Source organism: Pipistrellus kuhlii, unplaced genomic scaffold (genome assembly GCF_014108245.1).
Source record: "Pipistrellus kuhlii isolate mPipKuh1 unplaced genomic scaffold, mPipKuh1.p scaffold_m20_p_104, whole genome shotgun sequence".
In the NCBI taxonomy this organism is placed as follows: domain Eukaryota; kingdom Metazoa; phylum Chordata; class Mammalia; order Chiroptera; family Vespertilionidae; genus Pipistrellus; species Pipistrellus kuhlii.
In genome coordinates, this window is record NW_023425410.1 from 122,949 (window position 1) to 136,857 (window position 13,909).

General features: G+C 42.2%; 1 protein-coding gene across 9 annotated transcripts in view; it reads right to left on the reverse strand.

The window, feature by feature from the left end:
* The window catches only part of ARHGEF12 (Rho guanine nucleotide exchange factor 12), a 202,364-nt gene that overhangs the window by 76,969 nt on the left and 111,486 nt on the right, over positions 1–13,909 (reverse strand). For all 9 annotated transcript variants that reach the window (XM_036430246.2, XM_036430241.2, XM_045578816.1 and 6 more), the window contains one exon: positions 518–592. In XM_036430246.2, the coding sequence (XP_036286139.1) occupies positions 518–592 (75 nt within the window). The remainder of the gene's footprint in view (positions 1–517; positions 593–13,909) is intronic.

Genomic DNA, 13,909 nt, shown 5'->3' on the forward strand with positions numbered 1-13,909 from the left:
CTTAAAAAGGACAAACATTCTGACACTTGCTACAACAGAGATGAATCGTGAAATAGACTGGTCAACAAAATGATCATTACTGTATGATCCCACTGCCCTAGGTTTTAGGCGAGTCACATTCCCAGAGGCAGGAAGCAGGAAGGTGGCTGCCAGAGGCTGGAGGGAGAAGATGACCAACCTCGAGTCAAGTGTGCAAGCCTCGGCTGAGGGAAGATGGGAGTTCTGAGATGAGTGCTGTGCTGCTGCACAGCGTGAAGGTAACAGATGCCATGAACTACACACTTAGAACAACCACAGCAAACTTTATGTTACGTGCCTCACTGCAATAAAAACATTCAACACTTAATCATACTGACTGTGGGCACCTCTCCATTTATCAAAAAAACATTATTCAGTTACTTTAAAGTTTAAGCTCTCTCTCAAAACGAACAAACAAAAACAACAAAAACCAAATAGCAGAAATGGCTGTCACTTTAAGTATCAGAAAAGCACTACATTTCACAGGTTTTATACTCACAGTGTCCTGAATCACTTCATTTTTCTCCAGGTTTTCCTCTAGATAAATCCTCTCTTTCAGGCCACTCTTAGGACTCTAATTAAAAAGAAAAAGAAGGTATTTAGTTCATTTCAAGAGGCTCACCAAAAGGAGAGTTAAAAAATATTGTGGAAAAAGAATCTTCTCAATTTCATATATGTCTTTTGAAACTACTAAGTATCTCTCATACAATATCTGGCTTTGCTAATTTTTTCCCTGACTTTAGCAAATCACTTATTCTCTCAACTTTTTAGTTTTATAGTGATACCATTAAAACAATATAGAGAGGAACCAATATGGCGGCATAGGTAAACACCTAACTGTAGCCTCACACAACAATTTCAAAAAAATACAACTAAAATACAAAATGGAAATTATACAGAACTACAAGAAAGTTGACTGACTGGAAATTCTACAACTAGAAGGAAAGAGAAAACCAGAAGGAAAATCAGAGGAGCTGTAAAAGCCTAAGGTACAGACACACAGTGCGCGCAGGGAGAGGACTGAGCTGGAGAAGAGGGGGAGGATGGGTGCCTGGCTGGCATTCCCTAGCGCACACATGTCAAACACAAGGCCCGCGGGCCAAATCCGGCCCGCCAGGCCTTGCAATGTGGCCCGCACCGCGCTGTCATCACTGCACTCCGCTGCGTTCCATCACAATGACGCGCGGTGACATAGGAGGCTTGTGATCTCGCCGGCCACCTTGCGGGCCGCCGTACTTGCTATCTATTACACATGCGCATAGATAACAAGTCACGCGAGATTCAGGAGGCGTGACCTATAGTCCGGCATCCAATGTGGTTGTGCGGGTGGCAGAGCAGAGGAGAGAGTGAGTGTGCGGGCATAAAAAATACACAGCAGAAGCTGCCAGTTCCTGGCATAAAGTGCAGGCATAAAAATCTCAACAGAATCTGCTATCTGTACCCAGCCAGGCATTTATTGACTGACTTTTTTTTTCTCCACTCCATCTGTCAAATCAAGCTATCCCTGTGCAGTTTTCAACTTTTTCCTTCTAACGCAGATTTCCAATAAACTACATCTTTTACTGCCAATATTGATCCCAAAATGTCCAGGAAAAGAAAAGTTGACGGTGAAGGCAGACAATTTAATGACAAATGGGAAAATGAATACATGTTTGTGCTTAGAGAGGGCAAACCAGTGTGTATATTGTGTTATGAGACAGTGTCTGTGATGAAAGAGTACAATATACGTCGTCATTTTGACACCAAACATAATGTTAAGTATGACAAATATACTTTGGAAGAAAAGCATAAAATTGTTAAAGAACTAAAAGGCAAACTACAATCACAGCAGCAAATGTTTACAAAGGCTACAGCGAAAAATGATGCTGCAGTGAAAGCAAGCTTTATAGTGGCTGAAGAAATTGCCCGTACTTCAAGGTGTTTTTCAGAGGGTGCCTTTTTGAAGCAATGCATGCTAAAAGTGTGTGAGCAAGTATGCCCAGACCAGATACAGAGTTTTCAAAATGTCAGTTTGTCAAGAAACACCATTGCAGATAGAGTTCAAGAACTCTCAGGAAATCTATCATCACAGCTGGCCGAACAGGCATGCAGTTATCTCGCTTTTTCACTTGCTATCGATGAAAGCACTGACAACACTGATACAGCGCAGCTGTCCATCTTTATACATGCTACGAAGACCGAACTCTCTGTCACTGAGGAACTTTTGGATGTAGCTGCCATGCATGGGATGACGACTGGTAGAGATATATTTGAGGCTGTGGAGAAATCTATAAATAATTTTAAATTACCCTGGGAAAAGTTGGTGGGGCTAACTACCGATGGCGCACCTTCAATGTGCGGAGAAAAGAAAGGCTTGGTTGGACTAATGAAGGAAAGAATGCAAAAAAGTCGCTGCCACACACCCTTGATTACTTATCATTGCATTATCCACCAAGAGGCTATGTGTGGAAAAGTTCTGGACATGAATGACATAATGACCACAGTCATTAAAACTATTAACTTTATACGGGCACGTGGCCTGAATCATCGCCAGTTCCAGCAGTTTTTACAGGAGGTGGGTGCAGAGCATGGAGACGTGCCATGCCACACAGAAGTAAGATGGCTGAGCAAGAGCGCAGTCCTCAAAAAATTTTTTGAGCTCAGAGAACAAATTGCTCTTTTCATGGAAAGTAAAGGAAAGCCCTTGCCTGAACTGTCGGATCCCGCCTGGCTATGTGATTTTGCTATGATGTGTGACATATGCGAGCATCTCTCCCAACTGAATCTGAAGCTGCAGGGACGCAAACAAGTCATCACGAAGGTGTCTGACATGATCACAGCATTCCAGCGTAAACTTCAACTATGAAAGTCCCAACTGGAACAGGACAATCTTGCCCACTTTCCCGTTTGTTTGAGTATCTCAACCACTATTTCTGGTACTTTTCCTTGCAGTCGGCTGGCTACCAAAGTTAGCCGTTTACTAAGTGAATTTGAGCGGCGCTTCTCTGACTTTAGAACACAGCACTCAGGCTTTGACATCTTTGCCAATCCTTTTACAGTTGATGTCAACAATGTGCCCCATCACCTTCAGATGGAGATAATCGAGCTTCAGTCTGACAGTGGCCTGAAATCAAGGTTTTAGGATGTTGAAATTGAGGACTTCTACCCTCTACTGCCCCCTGACTCAATGCCAGAGCTCCAACTTCATGCTGCCCGTATTCTATCCATGTTCGGGAGCACCTATCTTTGTGAACAGATGTTTTCAATAATGAATCTGAACAAAAACAAGCACAGATCACGCATTACCGATGACAACCTCCATGCTGTTTTGCGGGTTGCTGCAGCCCAAGAAATAAAACTGAACATTGACTCATTGATCCGGGGAAAACGGTGTCAGACATCTAGCCAGAAAACAAAACAATGAGCATTTTAGGTACATTCCAATATTACTGTTTTGCTTGATACCAATATTACTGTTTTGCTTGATAGCATGTGAGTTGGTTAACAGCACTATTAAGGAAAAGATTGTTCCACTCATTTTAAATTCACATTTCTGGTTAACATTGTCAGTTTATGACTGTTCAGTAAACCATTCGGCCCGCGATTTAGGCTGGATTTTAGATTTTGGCCCCTTCTCTGATTGAGTTCGACACCCCTGCCCTAGCGGGAAGGAGATAAAAGCTCCGGACTGTGCTGAACCCAATCCGACAGCACTGAACCCCAGTTCTAGGCCAGACCCTGGGGATCCAGGTTCATACAGAGGGAGCCTGGGCTATTAGGCAGAATCTCAGGGGAGCAGCGAAAGGCAGAGCCCCTGGAGGCGAGCACATTACGCGCAGAGGACGGACTGTTGACTCTGCTGCTAGATTGCCCTAGCGGGAAGGAGACAAAAGCTCCGGACTATGCTGAGCCCCAGTTCCGACTGCACTGAACCCCAGTTCTAGGCCAGACCCTGGGGACTCAGGCTCATATGAAGGGAATCTGGGCTGTAAGGCGGGAATTCAGGGGAGCGGTTAAAGGCAGTCCAGGAGGCGTGCAAGTTATGCGCAGAGGACAGACTGTTGACTGTGCCACTGGAATGCCCTAGCGGGAAGGAGACAAAAGCTCCGGACTGCACTGAACCCCACTTCCAACCCCAGTTCCAACTGCACTGAATCCCAGTTCCGGGCTCATTGGGGGAGAGACTACAACAATATAGAACCATCCTGGCCAATGTTGTTCAGTGATTATAACATTGACTCATGCACCAAAATATCTTGGGATCAATTCCTGGTCAAGGGCACATTCCTGGGTTACAGGTTCCAGGGCCAGGGCTCACATTTGTGTTTCTCTCTTTCTCCCCTACTTCCTTCCTTCCCACTCTCTCGAAAAATCAATGGAAAAAATATTCTTGGATGAGGATTAACAAAACAAACAACAACAAAAAAACAATTTACAAACAATAGAATAGTTTTACTTTAAGACTGGGCCTGAGGGCATATTTGTACCAAATAAGTGTAACTAGATATATTACTATTTCAAATTCATTATGTCAAAATCGATGTCTATCGTTATCCATCTCCTCTAATCCTCTCTGTCCCAAGAGAAAAGCATTTTGGACTATTTATATGAATGATATTAAGCTTCTATTTTGCTGTTACTACCTTGTGTAAAATGGATGTATGGATTTTCATAAAACTTACATAGTATGTTTGCAATGACCTAATATAAACACAAACTCTCTGACATGCAGAATTTCAGTTTTGGAGGGTGAGAAATACCCCAAAGCAATGGAGCCACTCTTCAGAGCAGCTGAAACAAGGCACAAAGATTTTGTGTGAATGCCAATAGGGACTATACATGTTCTCTATACAGAGAGACAGAAAAGCTGCCACACCTACTGGGAGTCATGTCACAAGAATACAGAAGACAACTTGAGGAGATTCCACTGGCCAAAAAAGAACAATTTAAGTACCAGAAAGAATAATGACTGCAATGGACTGAAAAACACCAGACAATATGTTAAAACTATTGATTCAAAATGTACACACAAGTGAATGTATACACATCCCCACACTGGGCACCTCTGGAGTTTGTTAAAGGTAACAGCTCTTCTGGAAAGACATTCATAAAGGAAAAGAATCAAGCATTTATGCCACCCTTCCTGCATAAGCTATATTTTAGGGTAATCTAAAAACTAGTAATGGAAAACTATTCTTTATACAATAATTCCATATAATATACACAGAAAAAATGACAAAGCAATGATATCGTTTTAAAGCAACTAATTAAATAATGGATGCAGGCATTTTCACCATTAAGATATTCCTGTATCAGATAAAAACTTAATGGGGAACTTTAGAATGAAAGAATCATGCTCACATCTAAACACCTTAAACAAACTTAAGGTCACAAACCACCACCACCACCAGATAGTCACCACATGATGCAGTGGTACAGGATGTACATACACAGTGCCACCCATGAATTGTTCTTGATAAACAACTCACAAATGTCCATCTGATCAAGACTGGATCTCACTATCAGTTTTTTGTAAATATACATGGAGGAACATGTTAAACAACACCGTGAAACACAATACTGGACATATGATCTAGTTTCTTAAACAAAAATGACAACAAAAGATGGAACCATTATAAATTAAGAGACTTACTGAACAAAGGTTGAAAAACTTAATTCTAACTCAAATAAGCTGCAAAAAGATCATTACAAGACAATCAGGGTAGTCAAATTGCAAATTAAGGAAATAGTAATTCTAAAGATTGATGATACTATCTATATGATTAAAAGAGTAATATGCTAATTAGGGCAGACGTCCAAAGGAACAGGCCTGAGCCATCAGTAGGCCATCCCCTGAGGGCTCCGGGACTGTTGAGAGGTGGCAGGTCAGGATGAGGGCCCCCACCCCCAGTACACAAATTTTCATGCACCAGACCTCTAATCTATAATAATAAAAGCTTAATATGCTAATTAGACTGGACGTTCTTCCAGGCAACCTTCCAGATGAAGCCGTGGCTGCGAGGAAAGCCTGGGTCCTGAGTGCCAGAGGGAAGCAGCACTGGCAGCAGGGGAAGGAAGGCCTACTCCTGCACAAATTTTGTGCATCAGGTCTCTAGTGTGTAAATATTTTTATTAAGAATTTGTAATGATATAATTACAGACTTATCCCACTCCCCAACCCCCAATGCCTGCCTCTCCCCCAACCTCCCTCCTTTTTGCCTTTGTCACACTCTTGTCCCTGTGCAAGGGATATGTATATATGTTCCTTAACTAATCCTTTCACCTTCTTTGTCCAGTCACCCCGCACACTGCCCTCAGGAACTGGCCAGTCTATTCCACATATCCATGCTACTGATTCCATTTTACTTGTCACATTATTTTCTTCACTAGATTCCACATATGAGTGAAATCATGTGATACTTGTCTTTCTCTGACTGACAATCTTATTTCACTTAGCATGATGCTCTCCAGTTCCCTCCAGCTGCCACAGGGGCGAGATCCTTCCTTGTCACAGCTGCAGTGTTCCCTGGTGTGACTGCACCACAGCTTTCCTATCCACTCCTCTGCTGACGGGCACTTGGGTTGTTTCCACATCTTAGCTACTGTGAATTGTGCTAGGAACAAGGGGGTGCATATACCCTTACAGACTGGTGTTTTGGGATTCTTAGGCTATATTCCCAGAAGTGGGATTATTGGGTAAAATGAGAATTCCATTTTTAGCTTTTTGAGGAAACTCCATACTGTTCTCCACAGTGGCTGTTCCAATCTGCATTCCCACCAGCAGTGCATGAGGGTTCCATTTTCTCTGTATCCTCGCCAGCACTTGTTTGTTGATTTGTTGATGGTAGCTATTCTGACAAGTGTGAGGTGGTACCTCATGTCATTTTAATTTGCATCTTTCTGATGATCAGTGACTTTGAGCATTTTTTCATATGTCTCTTGGCCATCTGTATGTCCTCTTTAGCAAAGTATCTATTTAGGTCTTTGGCCATTTAAAAAAAAAAAAAAAAAATATATATATATATATATATATATATATATATATATATATATATATACACACACACACACACACACACACATACATATATATAAAATTGATTTTTTACAGAGAGGAGGAGAGAGGGAGAGTTAGAAACATTGATGAGAGAGAAACATTGACCAGCTGCCTCCTGCACATCCCCATTGGAGATGTGCCCACAACCAAGATACATGCCCCTGACCAGAATTGAACCTGGGACCCCTCAGTCCGCAGACCAATGATCTATCCACTAAGCCAAACCGGTTTTGTCTGGACATTTTTAAAAATATATTTTTATTGATTTTTTACATAGAGGAAGAGAGAGGGATAGTTAGAAACATTGATGAGAGGGAATCATCGATCAGCTGCCTCCTGCACACCCCCTACCGGGGATGTGCCCGCAACCAAGGTACATGCCCTTGACCGGAATTGAACCTGGGACCTTTCAGTCCACAGGCCGATGTTCTATCCACTGAGCCAAACCAGTTTCGGCTCAGCTGGCCATTTTTAATTAGACTGTTTGTCTGCCTGCTGTTGAGCTGTATGAGTTCTTTACATATTTTTTAAATTAATTCCTTTTGACCTGTATCATCGGCGAATGTGTTCTTACATGCAGTGGGCTCCCTTTCATTTCTGTAGTTTCTTTTGCTGTGCAGAATAGAGTCTGTTTAGTTTGATATAGTCCTGATGGTCCATTTTTCCTGAGTTTCCCTTGCCCTTGGAAACCTATTGACAAAAATGCTTCAAGAGATATTACTGCCTATGTTTCACTCAGGGATTTTTATGGTGTGGCGACTACATTTTAAGTCCTTTATCCATTTTGAGTTTACTATTCTGTACTAGTGGCCTGGTACATGAAATTCGTGCAGGGATCAGGGGGTGGGGAAGAGGGTTGTCCCTCAGACCAGCCAAGACCTTCTCTAATCGGGGACCCCTTGGGGGATGTCTGTCTCTCACAAACCAGGACCGCTGGCTCCTAACTGCTCACCTGCCTGCCTGATCGCCCCTGACCACTCTGCCTGCCAGCCTGCTTGCCACCAACTGACCCCCCCTGCTGGCCTGCTTACCCCCAAATATACCGATTGCCCCCACCCCCTAACTGCCTCATCCTCAGCTCGGCCACCATGTTTTTGTCCAGAGGGTCTCCCAGTCTAATTAGCATATTACCCTTTTATTAGTATAGATGTTGTAAGTTGGTGGTCTGGTTTCATTTTTTTGCACGTACCTGTCCAATTTTCCCAGCACCACCTACTGCAGAGGCTGTCTTTACTCCAGTGTATGCTCTTGCCGCCTTTGTCAAATATGAACTGAACATACGACAAGGGATGGTTTCTGGGCGCTCTGTTCTGTTCTGTCTATATGCTGTGCTTGTGCCAGTCCCAGGCTGCTTTGATTACTATGGCCTTGTAATATAGTTTGAAGTCAGGTTTGGTGATCCTTCCAACTTTGTTTTGCTTCCTCAAGATTGCTGAAGCTATTTAGGATCTTTTTTTATTATTATTATTCCATGAAAGTTTTGTAATATGTTTCTAGTTCTGTGAAATATGTCACTGATATTTTAATAGAAAGTGCATTGAATCTATAGCTTGCTTTGGCTAGTGTGGACATTGTAATGATGTTAATTCTTCCTACCCATGAACATAGTGTATGCTTTCACTTATTTGTAGTTTTCTTAACTTTTTTCTTCAATGTCATATAGTTCTGAGTCCAGGTCTTTTAACTCCTTGCTTAAATTTATTCCTAGGTAACATTTTTATTGCAATAATAAATGGGTTTTCTTAGTATCTATTTGTGGTAGTTCATTATTGGTGTATAAAACTGCCACTGATTTTTGGATGTTAATTTTGTATTTAGCATCACTTTTTAACTCATAAACTATGTCTAGTAGTTTTTTGGTGGAGTTTTTAGTGTTTTCTATATACACCATCATGCCATTTGCCAATAATGGCAGTTTTACTTCCTCCTTTCCAAATGGGATGCCATTTATTTCTTTTTCTTCTTGTCTGATCACTATGGTAGAACTTCTAATACTAGGTTGAATAAGGGTGGTGAAAGTGGACATCTCTGATCTTAAGGAAAAATCTTTTAGTTTGGGCCCAATAAGGGTGATGTTTGTCATACATAGCCTTTATTAGATTGAGGTAGGACCCTTCCATTTCCACTTGGCTGAGAGTTTTTATCATAAATGGATGCTAGAGTTTACTGAATGCTTTTTCTGCATCTATTGATATGATCACATGATTCTTATTTTTCACTGTTTATGTGATGTATCAGATTTATTGAATTGTGAATATTGGACCAACCTTGCATTCTTTGAATAAATCTGACTTGATCATGGTGTATGATTTTTTAAAATGTATTGCTAGATCCAACTTACTAATATTTTGTTGCGGATTTTAGCATCTATGTTCAACAGGGATATAGGCCTATAATTTTTTTCTGTAGTGTCTTTTTCTGGTTTTGATATTAAAATAATGTTGGTCTCCTAAAAAGAGCTTGGAAGTCTTCCCGCCTCTTGTATTTTTTGGAATAGTTTGAGGACAGGTGCTTGTTCTTCTCTGAATGTTTGATAAAATTCTCCTGTGAACCATCTGGTCCAGAACTCTCTGGTTGCAGAGCTTCAATTTCATTAGTTTCCCATCTATTCAGGTTTTCTTTATTCTTCTTGAGTTTTAGAAGATTGTACGTTTCTAAGACTTTGTCCATTTCATCCAAGTTGTCTATTTTATTGGCAAATAGTTGTTCATAACATTTTCTTACAGTCCTTTATATTTCTGTGATATCAGATGTTACCTCTCCTCTTTCACTTCTAATTTTATTTCTTTGGTTCCTCCCTCCTAGGTTCATCAATCTCATTTATCCTTTCAAAGAAACAGGCTTTGGATTCATTGATCTTTGGTATTTATTTTATTTTATTTTTTTAGTTTCTATGTCATTTATTTGTGTTCTGATCTTTATTATTATTATGTGAAAGAAAAGAGCCACATGCTAACCTGATAAGCTCAGGGAAGGCTTGCATGGCAGTCTTGCAAACCCAGAGACCTAAGATAACCATAAAAGATGGTTTGAAAATTAAATATCTAACAGGTTATAGTAGGTAGTCTTGTCCCAGATATTTCACCTGACAAAGATCAACTTTGATCTTTTACTGAGCCCATCTGCCTTCCCGCATCTGAGATAACATATCTGTGAGATGTTTGGGTAACTTGTAACTTCCTTTTTACCCCGCCCCCTCAGGGCACAACAAATGGCCTCCAGACATTCCTCATTGTTATTATCAAGTTAATTGTATCCACCTCTGTAAAAGAAGCTCATGTCCATCATTTCACATTTTACCCTATCCCAGAGGTTTCCCTGCTTCACTCTGTCCTACCTCCCTAGTCTATCACCAATGAATTTCATGTAACTAACCTATGTCCCTTTCCTTTGATTCCAATGTATAAATACAGAAATGTAACCTGCCATTCTCCGGAGCATTATCTCAATCCCTTGAGGTTCTGCTTCCCCTGCATATGTCGACAGTAAGGCTCAAATAAACTCACAAAAAATTCTTTACAGGTTTCAATGTGTTTTTTTTGTTGTTGTTAACATTTCCATTCCTTTTACTTACTCTGGCCTTTTCCTGCTATTTTCTTCCACAATTATTTTAGGTCCAGGATTAGATTATTTACAAGAGATTTTTCTGTTTTTTTTTGAAAAGTCTGTATGATTGGAACTTCCTTTTCAATACTGCTTTTGCTGTGTACCACAGATTTTGAATAATTATGTATTCATTTTCTAGGCAATTTTTTATTACTTCCTTGATCTCATTGGTAACCCATTCATTCTTTAATAGCATGCTCTTTAGCCTCCATGTGTTTGAATATTTTAAGAGCTTTTTTATCGTGGTTTATTTTAGTTTTATACCGTTACTAGAGGCCCAGTGCACAAAAATTCGTGCGGGGGGGGGGGGGGGTGTCCCTCAGTCCAGCCTGCACCCTATCCAATCTGGGACTCCTCTCACAATCCAGGACTGTTGGCTCTCAACTGCTCACCTGCCTGCCTTCCTGATTGCCCCTAACTGCTTCTGCCTGCCAGCCTGATGACCTCCTAACCACACCCCTGCCAGCCTGATTAATGCCTAACTGCTCCCCTGATAGCCTGTTTGCCCCTAACTGTCCTCCCCTGAAGGCCTGGTCTCCCCTAACTGCCCTGCCCTGCAGACCTGGTTACTCCTAACTGCATACTGGAAACCAAACATTGTCACTAGTAGTCAAATGTAAAAAGAGCTGGCCAACCTTAATGGCTCTGAATGGTCCAAGCTATTAACTCATTGCTTAGGTTGAGTCACTAGTACTCAAATGTAAAAAGGGAATTCCAACCTTAATGGCTCTGAATGGTCAGGAGCTATCAACTCACTGTTTAGTTGAGATAGTGGTAGTTGAAACAACTTTAACTTGTTAATCATATGTAAATTCTTGTTGATATTCTATTGTTAGAATTTCCTGCCTAAAGGATGTCTGTATCTCAGAGCCTCAATAAAAGGGATGGCAAAAGGCCAGACCAGGGATAGTCCTCCCCCCAGAGGTGGACTCCTGCCTGGTCCCCCATTTTCCCAAATTAACTTTTTTCCAGTCTCTTTTCATTTATGTGCAGCCTTCTCCAGAAACCGGACTCTGAAGTAAAATCCTGAACCACGCAGGTTGTTTTAAGGGATCCCACACCTGCAGGCCTGGGTCCTCCCCACAACTGACCTTTCCTGCAGGCCCAGTCACCCCCAATTTCCCTCCTCTGCTGGCCTAGTCACCCCTAACTGAAATATGGTAGCACTCATACTTGGGTAAAAACTGCTGTTTGAATTTTAACCTTGCTATCTGACTTCTACCTTCGATTGCTTGCTTAAACAATAGAGTAGTTACAGGAGATTGACTCCCACTGACTCAGTAGCTTCAGGGGTAGAAACTGTAGATAACCTTTAGTTCTGCTTTTGTATTATGGGCAAGATAGGGCCACATCCAATGTCAAGCAGAGGTGACTGGGAACCAACCCTGCAGGCCGTCCCCAGTCTTTAGAATTTAGTCCTGAGGGGCCAATCAGGGTTAGCCGAGGCAGTGACATCACCTACCTGAATAAAACTCCTGGACTGGGCGATATTCGCTCTCTTCCGCCATGCTGCCGGCATGAGTGGGATAGCCTATGCTAGCATAGAGATGGCTCTTTTGTTTATTGCATCGGACTCGGCTCCCTGGTGGTCCTTGGGGATCATGACTGGAATCCCCAGCCAGGACCATGAGGGACTCCCATTCCGAAGAGCCTGACTGGCCGCGGTAGGTGTGTGTTTGTCTGTGTTTTTGTGTGAGCGCTCTGGAGGGACTGCCCCTCCATCGGGGCTCTCACCTGGGTGTTTGCCGGCTGCTGCGTCAGCCATGGTTTGAGCCCGGATTCGAATCTGTAATAAACTCTAGCATGCTTAATCAAATTGGCTCCGGTGGTCCATCTCTTGGGGACTCGCTTCGTAACACTAACTGCCCTCCCTTGCAGGCTTTTGCCCCCAAATACCCTCCCTTGCAGGCCTGGTTCCTTCCAACTGCCCTCCCCTGCTGGCCATCTTGTGTCCACATGGGGTCAGTCATCTTTGACCATATGGGGACAGCCATCCTGTGTGTTAGAGTGATGGTCAATCTGCAGATTACTCTTTTATTAGCTAGGATGATCTGAGAATATGCTTGATATTTCATTCTTCTTAAACTTGTTAAGATTTATTTTGTGTCCTAGCATGTGGTCTTTCTTTGTGAATGTTCCACGTGCACTTGAGAAGAATGTATATTCTGCTACTTTGGCTCAGTTGATAGATCGTTGGGCCGTGGACTGAAAGGTCCCGAGTTTGATTCCAGTTGAGGGCATGTACCTTGATTGCAATCACCAGAAGGGGGCATGCAGGAAGCAGCTGATTGATGTTTCTCTCTCATCGATGTTTCTGACTCTCTATCCTTTTCCCTTCCTCTCTGTAAAAAGTCAATATATATTTTTAAAAAATTTTTAATCCATCTGATCTAGTGTGTTAAGATCATTGTTTGCTTGTTGATTTTTTTTGTCTGGAAGACCTATCTATTGATGACAGTGGGTGTTAAAGTTCCCTACTATGATTGTATTGCTGGCAATTTCTCCTTTAAGTCTACACAAAGTATTTTTTATATTTTTAGGTGCTCCTATCGATATATTGAGTGCATATATGTTTATAGGGGTTATTTCCTTTTGTTGAATCAATCTCTTTATTATTATGTAGTGACCTTCTTAGTCTCTTTTGTGGCCTTTATTTTGAAATCTATTTTGTCAGATACAAAGTTGCTACTCCAGCATTTTGTTTATTTCCACTTGCATGGAATAATTTCCCACATGGCTGGTCTCAACAAAGTGGGAATTGAAATTCCAATAGCTACTGGTGCTCCAAATCTGTGTTGGTCTCCCATGACACCAACCAGCAGGTGGAGCAGTCCAGGAGGCTCCAAGGGTGGGGGAAGGGGCTCCAGCCCTGTGCTCCAGGTGGAAGAATCCTTTCCTCTTTCCCTAAGCCAAACAGTTTAGTCATTGACGGGCTCTGCACAATGTCTTCAAGAAATCAGAGGGCCCCCCACAGACCCTCTGCTGGACCCAAACATGGCAGCCCAGCCTCTCCAGCAGTCAGAGCCCAAGCAAACTTCTCAGGCTTGGGATGCTAACAATAGGAGTGCTCTTTCACTGGGAACCTGCTGTCCAGTCTCTCAGGCATACAGAATCCCCCTGCTTTCCTCTGCCTGATGCTACAGAAGCTCTTCTTGCTGTCTCTGCTGCTCTTGGTTTGGAATCCCTGCAGGGGGTTGAGACACCACACTCCCAGGGAGACTGATTTTTGCAGGCAACGGCGCCCAAGCC